The sequence below is a fragment of the Parus major genome, chromosome 9, assembly GCF_001522545.3.
Source record: "Parus major isolate Abel chromosome 9, Parus_major1.1, whole genome shotgun sequence".
NCBI classification, from domain to species: domain Eukaryota; kingdom Metazoa; phylum Chordata; class Aves; order Passeriformes; family Paridae; genus Parus; species Parus major.
The window spans coordinates 24,073,579-24,081,876 of NC_031778.1; the positions used below are offsets into that span (position 1 = coordinate 24,073,579).

The 8,298-nt window shown below is 53.2% G+C and overlaps 1 protein-coding gene across 2 annotated transcripts in view; it reads right to left on the reverse strand.

The window, feature by feature from the left end:
• Nucleotides 1–8,298, reverse strand: part of KCNAB1 (potassium voltage-gated channel subfamily A member regulatory beta subunit 1) — a 57,303-nt gene that overhangs the window by 10,703 nt on the left and 38,302 nt on the right. For both annotated transcript variants that reach the window (XM_015638212.3, XM_015638213.3), the window contains exons 3-7: nt 5,268–5,305; nt 3,245–3,324; nt 2,599–2,643; nt 1,422–1,466; nt 811–854 (exon numbers count right to left, since the gene is read on the reverse strand). In XM_015638212.3, coding sequence (XP_015493698.1) covers nt 811–854; nt 1,422–1,466; nt 2,599–2,643; nt 3,245–3,324; nt 5,268–5,305 — 252 coding nt within the window. The remainder of the gene's footprint in view (nt 1–810; nt 855–1,421; nt 1,467–2,598; nt 2,644–3,244; nt 3,325–5,267; nt 5,306–8,298) is intronic.

Here is an 8,298-nt window from a genome sequence, read left to right on the forward strand (position 1 = left end):
CACCCCCAGAAGTCCCTGCAGAGCCCTTCCCAAGGCCAGGCTGGGTGTCCCCTGCCCGCAGCTGCAGGATGCTCCAGCGCTGCCTCCTGGCACAGGGATGGGGGCTCGGCTGGCACTGCTGCTCCTGGATGTGATCCTCAATTCCCCAGGAATGGAGCTGATCCTGGGCAGGCTCTGCCAGCTCCTGGAGCCTGATGTGGCAGGCAGAGGCAGCTCTGCTGCAGCCCTGGGGACACGCAGGACACGCTGTCCTGTCCATGTTCCTCCGCCCTCTCCTGCATCCAGGAGAACAAAAAGCAGCGGGGAAGGGAGGAGGAGCAGGAATCTGGGTGAATAATCCCCAGGGATGCAGAGCCAGGTGAGGGGATGGGCAGCAGAACTGAGCACTTGAGGAGGAGCAGCACCAGGAGCAAACCTCAGCCGTGCCAGCTGGGGCCTGGCACCCCTCCAGAGGCTGTTTCTGCAGGCTGACTTCATCTCACCCTCATCCTCATCCCTCCCAGCTCCAAAGGCTTCCTGGCCACGCCTGGCAGCACGGGGAAGGGCTGAGGGTGTGCAGAGAGCTTCCCCCAGCAAACCCCACAGCACAGGGGGGCTTTCAGTGCACCTCATTCACTCACGCTCCTGAGGGGAGCCAAACCATCCTTTGGTGCACTTTGGGCACTCCATGGGCAAGTTTGGGAATTGGCCTGCAGGGACTGGGGAGCAGTGGGACCAAACAGCCCCAGCCCAGGGGACAGCACTGCCCTGGGATCCAGCTGGGTACACCCCACCCCACCCCAGGGGCAGCCAGAGCCCCAGCCCAGGTACCTTCAATGATGTGTTTTCTGGAAAGGCCCCTCTCCGTCTCAGCCCTGCAAGGGAAAAACAGGAACACAGCTGGGAGATGCCAGAGGTGCCAACAACTCGGGAGCACTGATTTGGGTGCTGATTTAAACACCCCCAGAGTTACAGAATCACAGGCTGGTTGGGTGGGAAATCCCACCCAGTGCCACTCCTGCCATGGCAGGGACACCTTCCCCTGTCCCAGGCTGCTCCAAACCCATCCAGCCTGGCCTTGGGCACTGCCAGGGATCCAGGGATCCACAGCTGCTCTGGGAATTCCATCCCAGCCCCTCCCAGGGAACAATTCCTGCTCAAGATCCCATCCAGCCCTGGGAGCCATCCCCTGTGTCCTGTCCCTCCATCCCTTGTCCCCAGTCCCTCTCCAGTTCTCCTGGAGCCCCTTCAGGCCCTGGAGGAGCTCTGAGCTCTCCCTGGAGCTTCTCCTCTCCAGGTGAGAAACTGCAGCTCCTTTAAACACTTGGCAAAATAAACAGAAACACAATGACAGAAACACAAACCACCCCCAGGTGCCATCAACCTCCCCTGGCCGTAGGGCTGGGCCAGCAAACACCAGGACAAGCCACTGCCACACTTACTTGCCACCCCAGTACAGCTTTGTGGTTATCACCAAACTGGACCTCCTGCAAAAACAACAGAAAAATTAATATAATTTTAAAATTAATCATAATAATAATTAAGCAAGCAGGATCCTGCCCATCAGTAACTTGTAAAAGCTGGGAGCAGGATTTCTGCTGGGAATGCTGCACCAGGAAAGAGCAGCTGTGAGATGTTGAGGAGACCCTGAGTCCAGCTTTGGCAGCCACTGAGAGCCCAGAGCTGCCACCTGCCTTGGGAATGGCACCACTGCCCAGGGAGCTGTCCCTCTCCATGGTGTAAGCGAGGGGATCTGAGCTTTAGTTCCTTCAGAAGGTGGAAAGTGAAATATCCTCCTGCAGGTGTTTAGGTAAAATGTGCTCATAAATAGGCAGGACAGGAGGAAATCAACTGGAGTCAGGGGAAGTTTGGATTGGACATTGGGACAGAAACCAAAGGTAATCCAAGAGAAGTGACCAAAACCCCCAAATGTTTTTAATTCCGGGGTCAGCCACACCCAGACCTTTAACCAAGGGCTGCAGTGCTGTTCCCTCTGCTAGCCATGCTTCTCACTGCCATGCAGCATTCCCAGAGTTATTAAACTCGAGTGTGATACATCTGAATTAATCTGTAAACTCCTACATGATATTAAATCAAAGATTTATCATCCTCCAGCTACCTTGCTGCAAAACCAGACACATACAATGCAATTTCCCCAGCTTTTATTGGACTTATTTTTTTCCTCCACATCATCTAGAATATTTCTTACCAAATAATCAATCACCTCCTCTAATCCCCTAGACAGGGATGCTGGGTTTGGAGAATTCCCCTTCAGCTGAACCTGCCCAGGCCTTTAAAGATTATGCAAATCTCTTGAAACTCCACAACATATGCTAATGTGCATCATTTAAATGAGGTGTCATCTCCTCCCAGGCTGCCCAGATGAAGGCCTGTCACAGCTTTGCATCCCTAATCCACAGCATTCCCGGCAGGGATGAGGTGCCAGCACTCATCCTCCCACGTGGAGGGGGAAAACTGAGCCGGGGTCCTGGACACAATCCCACACCCAAAATCCCAGGGCAGCGCTGTCCCTGGGCACTGGGAAGCTGTGGGTGCTCCTGTGGGAAGTTCTCCAGTGCAGAGGGAATGCCAAGGGGGGCAGGGAATGCCATACTGTACCTCCAGCCCTTCTTCTTCAGGATGTTCCCCAGGATCACCTCGGCCCTGTGCAGGGAGATCCTGGTGTGAGGGAGGCCGGGGCTGCTCAGCCAGCCCAGCCTGCAGCCCCTGCCTCCCCAGCTGGGGCAGATCCCATCCCCTGAGCCCAGAGCCCCTTCCCCATCCCCTGCTGGCTGCCCCTGTGCTGTTCCCAGCAGGAACCGTGGCCACCATCCCAACCCCAGGGATCAGGGAGCTGCTCCCCATCCCACAGCGGCTCCCGGAGCAGCCGGAGCTGGGATCGTGCCTGGAGCTCCCACAGCCCCGGCCACCAGCACCAGGTGGAGACCCACCCTAACTTCACTTGCTCAGGGTGTGTTCCTCCCTGTGCCAACAGCAAGTGGCACAAGGGAAGCACTCCATCCAGCCTTTGGGTCAATTCCTTGGGGTTTGTCTGATGAGGGCTCCAAACACAAAGGTTTTCCTGTCCCACTCTTCACAAGCACCACCAGAGCCCAGCCCCTGAGGAGGGGGAGCCCAGGGGAGGCCAGGGGAGCCCAGGTGCCCACAGGTGCCCACAGGTGCCCACAGGTGCCCACAGGTGCCCACAGGTGCCCACAGGTGCCCACAGGTGCCCACAGGGAGGTGGAAGCAGCCCTGCACTCACTTGCCGGCCGCGTACACCTCGGCCGTGTCGAACAGGTTGACGCCGCTCTCGTAGGCGATGGTCATCAGCTGCTCGGCCACCTGGGGAGGCAGGGTGGACAGCCGGGGGTGACTGGTGCATACAAGTAAAAAACTCACAAAAGAAAGGCCCTATAAAACCGTGGGGAAGGTGGACTCGACCTCACTCCCTGGTTGCAGGGGAAGGAGGGACCTGGCTGCAGCTGGGGGGGCTTTGGGGGGGATTGTCCCCATTTGGGGAAGGGACACTGGGGACATGGTCTTCTCTCGGGGGAGAACACGCTCCCTCTGTGCTCGTTTTCAGCTGGGGACACCGGTGGGACAGTCACCTTTTGCAGGGCGTCCCCATTTTGGGGGAACAGTCTCTTTTTGGGGGACATGGCACCTAAGTGCAGCTGCTCTGTTGAGTTCCCATGAGACAGAGCTAAAGGAATGAGAATCAGCACAACAATCTGCTCTGGTAACAAAACCATTTGCTCATGTGAAAACAAGAAGTCTAACCCAGGAGAATCCACAGAGAAAAAATGTAAACACCTGGGTGAAAAGAGACTTTTAGCACCTACACACACACTCACACACCTTCTAAGCAATGAAGGGAGCGGTGAGAGAGCTGCTCAGCAGCTGGAGTTAAACACCAGCTCTGGAAACTGCACAGAAATGGGCTGTAACATTACACTGGGGCTTTTGGCTCTGAAACTTCCAAGTGCTGGGCCCACCTTTATTCACCAGTAGTGTTAGAGGGTGACAAACCCCATCCCCAGCCAGCAGGGAGATCCCACACCAGGAGAATCCCATGCCACGGAGATCCCACGCCAGGCTCCAGCACAGCCAGGAGGGCTGTGACACCCCCTGCCCAGGGAACACCTCCAACAGGGCACTCAGGGAGGGAGAGACAGCAGAACACGGATTTACATCAACTCCCCTTGGAGCCAGCCCGGCAGGAATTAATCTCCTCTCACAGGAGCTTGCTAGCAGGAAGGCAGCCAAGAATTTAATAGGGTTACAGGAGATACTCTGTGAATCTACAGAATTTAACACACAAAGGGGGAGTTTAAGATTCTTTTGGCCGCCTGCCAGCTGCTCCTGCAGCTCTCCAGAGATGCCACGGGGTATGGAAATGCCTGAAGGTCATTTTGTGGGGGTTTCTGCTGCTCCCTGGGGATGCTGCACCCCCAGGGGCTGAAGGATCTGGCTCAGCATCCTGAGGAGGTTTCTGTCCTGCTTTTCCATGCATGACATGGAATTCTTGTGAGCCAGCAGGGCAGGAGAACCAGAGTGCAAACTGATCACCAAAACAAGCTTTGACTGACCACCAGAAATCCCACACGGGACAGGACCAGAGCTGGGGACCCAGCAGGACCAGAGCTGGGGACCCAGCAGGACCAGAGCTGGGGACCCAGCAGGACCAGAGCTGGGGACCCAGCAGGAGAAGCAGTGATACCACAAAATATCAGGTGAATTTAAATGAAAACCTCTTTGAATTCAGGCTCCTGGGCTCTTCTCCTCACGCCAGAGTTGTTTTGGGGGTTATTCCATGTGCTGGGGCAGGCAGCTGCTGTCCCTCTGGCGCTCACATCTGTGGCACCCAGGCTGGAGGAGCTCACGTGCAGCCCAGCGCTCCAGGGGTGATTCCCTGGGATCAGCAGCCATCTGCTCCAGGGAGAAGCACGGAGGAAACCCGAGCTCGTTTTCATTTGTTTCAGCTTATTATATCAAAAATAAACCACCTTTTAAGGCCCTGCCTCATTTACAGCTGCTGCCCATTATGTCCACACACAAAACCAGCTCCAATTCCCGTGGCAGGAGCGCTGTGGGAAGGAGGGGACGCTGCACGGGACAGGAGATGGCTCTGAGGGCTGGATGTGGCTTCCGAGTCCATCTCTGGAAATGCCAGGTTCATCAGGGGTTCTGGCAGAGCTCTGCCTCTCCATGCAGGAAGGTTCCAGGAGCCACAATTTAATTTAAGAATATCCCACAGCAGGGTTTGTTCCATGCTTTGGACTCACCTCGTCTGAGATCTGACCTCCAAAAGTGACCCAGGTCCCTGGAGAAAACAAAATAATCTGTTACTACAAGAGGCTTTTGACATCGAAAATGAGACTTCACCTAAATTCTCTTTGGGATTAAATGGGTTTAAGATGGGGTGAACTGGCTTGGGGGGTGGTGCAGCCCCAAGAGAGAGCTCCTGCAGCCAGGCAGGACAGGGCACCTTCTCCCAGGGTGGGACTGGCACAGGCAGCTGCTCAGGGCAGCACCCAGGGGTGCCAAAATGCAGAGCTGGATTCCAATCCTGGAATGGTTTGGGTTGGAACAGACCTTAAATCCCACCCAGAGCCACCCCTGCCATGGCAGGGACACCTCCCACTGTCCCAGGCTGCTCCCAGCCCTGTCCAGCCTGGCCTTGAGCACTGCCAGGCCCTGAAATCTGAAGCTCTTTCCAAACCAAAAATCATTTTCCAAAGCTTCAATTTGACAAATAGGAAAAATATTCATGATGCTGCCACAACTTCATTTGGGAAATTAAAGGCTCCTTAAATCTGTACTTCAGTATTTATCATCCTGAAAGTCAAAATTAGAATAAATAAATAAAAAAAAAGACATAAAAAAGAGAAATATTTCTTCTGACAGGGAAGATTTCCAGCCCAAAGTGACTTTTCCCTGGGAGCTTTTCCATGGAGCCAAGGTCCAGTGCCAGCACAGCCCAGGGGCAGTGCTTCCTCTAGGCTGGCTCCTAAAGCTGCTGCTGTTTAGGCTCAGTTGCTGAGTCTGGTCTATTATTAGGAAAACTTGAGGCATTATCTCTATATGATCATTGCTAAAAAAAAAACCAAACAAAAAATTAAGATATCCTGTGGTGGAAGCAATGTGTGGATTTAACCAGATCATAAAATAGTTTGGGTTAGAAGGGACCTTTAAAGGTCAGCTGGTCCAACCCCAAGGAATTCCTATGGGAACGCTATTTCCTATCTATAGATTTTGTATGTATATATTTATTTTAGGAACACAGATTTCCTAAGGCAGTGGGAAGGAAGCAGCAGGGAGCCTGGGGAGCAGCAGGTCCCACGTGAGACCCTGCTCAGACCCCAGCACCGTGAGGATGCCAGGGCTGTGACACCCCTGAGCCTCCTGCCAGCCCTCAGAGCCCCCTGGAGCCCCTCCTCACTCCTCAAAACTGCACAGAAATTCAGATGTCAGTCACTGAACCCACGGGGCAGAGCTCACTTGGTGCTTAAAACCCCCAGAACTGAAAATCCTGATTTCTGGAGGGGTTGAGGCTCCAGGCTGGAAAAGGCAGTGAGGTTTTCCCAGGCAGGGCTGGGAGCAGCCTGGGACAGGAGTCCCTCCCAAAGCAGCAGGAATTGAACAGGACAGAGACTGCAGTGCCAGGGCTGAGCTCTGATGCTGCAAAGGGGCAGAAATTCCAGGTTCCCTGCCTGCCTGCACTTGCAAAGATGCAAAAGATGCTCCCAGACCCTCATCAAAGGGGGACGGTGTCCCTGGGTGAACGTGAACCCTGAGCTTTGATCAGCCCTGCTCAGAGCACAGCCACATCATCATCTCTGCCAGCAGAACCTTGCTCTCTTTCCCTCAAAAAAAGGCCAATCTGAATTTTTTAATACGTCAGTTTTCTCTGAGTGCAAATAAAGCTATTTAAAGATGCACAAAGTGTGAGTTCAAACTGCAACTCCTGACTTCCTGCAGAACAACCCGAGCTGGAAAAGCCAAGTTTGCCACAGATCAGAGATGAAATGGAAATTAAATAAATGAGCAAAAAGCACATATTTTCTAGCTAATTTTATATTTTCTTTAGCTCTATAAGGACAATAATAATGGGGCAGGAGTACCCCTGCTACACCTTGCTGGCTACAGACCTCAGGAGAGGTATTTTCTCTGATTATTGGAGTTTAAATGCTCTAGTCCTGCACAACAAAGATAAAACTGAAACCTGTTTTCATTTTATCTTTAAGCTTCTTCATGCAGAGAAAAAAAAAAATAACCAAATGAAGCCTGATTTCCATGTTAAAGCTTCAGAGGTGTTATTTTTACAGGAATACATTAAAACGTGTTTGTACCAAAAAATGGGTTGAGACTGTTTATCTCAAAGTGATTTTTTTTTTTCCTTTTGCATAAGCAGCACACAGGTGCACAGGTGAGAAGGAAGGGAATTATTCATCCTCCCCACAGAGTGCACATCCTCTCAAAATTCACCTTGTGACACAAACCACATCCCACTGAGCGACAACGTGCTCAGAGCCTGGGGCACAGGGAGAGCAGCCCCAGAGCTCACAATGCCTCAAAGGAGAATAAGAAACACTTTAAAGCTCTTGAAATGCACAAATAAATATCTGTGGTGCTGGGTAGCCCTGCCTGAGGTCCCCGTGTGTCCTCCCTGTGCTGGGGGACACCAGGGGACAGGAGCATCGGCAGGAGAACACGGGTGGGGATTTTTTTTTCCGTGATCATCACAAAAACCAGGCAGGGATGTGAATTTTGGCTCAGCAAGGTGAGATCTAAAGCACCAGGTGTGGCTGGGGAAGGGAGAGGCTCTGGTACAGGGAAGGCACCCCCAGCCAAAGCAGAGGCACGGCGTGGCACAGGCTGCTCCCCTCCCTTTGGAAAATAAAAAATAAAAAAACCTAAGGCAAAAAAAAGCACAAGGCACATTTGGCATTTCAAACACCAGCCAAGGATGATTCACAACCTCAGCCAACACACTCATTTGAGAAGAAAAATATACTGGAGAAAGATATATTTTTTAAATTGCTCCTTTTCCCCTTTGCAAGTCACTGTCTCTCTCCTGTCCCAGCTCATGGTTTAGAAAGGCATCCCCTGCCCCAGGGCTGGGGCACACACACTTCCCACTGCTGCCCCTTGCCCATCACCTTCCTCCCTCCTGCCTGGAAAAACAGCTTTCCAGCTGGATTTCCTCACCCCCAACGGGAATTTCTGCACCAAGCCCGGCTGGGAGTGATGCCAAAGCAAACCCCACCCTGGCAGTGTCACCCTGCAGGGACAGAGGGCTCCTGGCTGACCCCA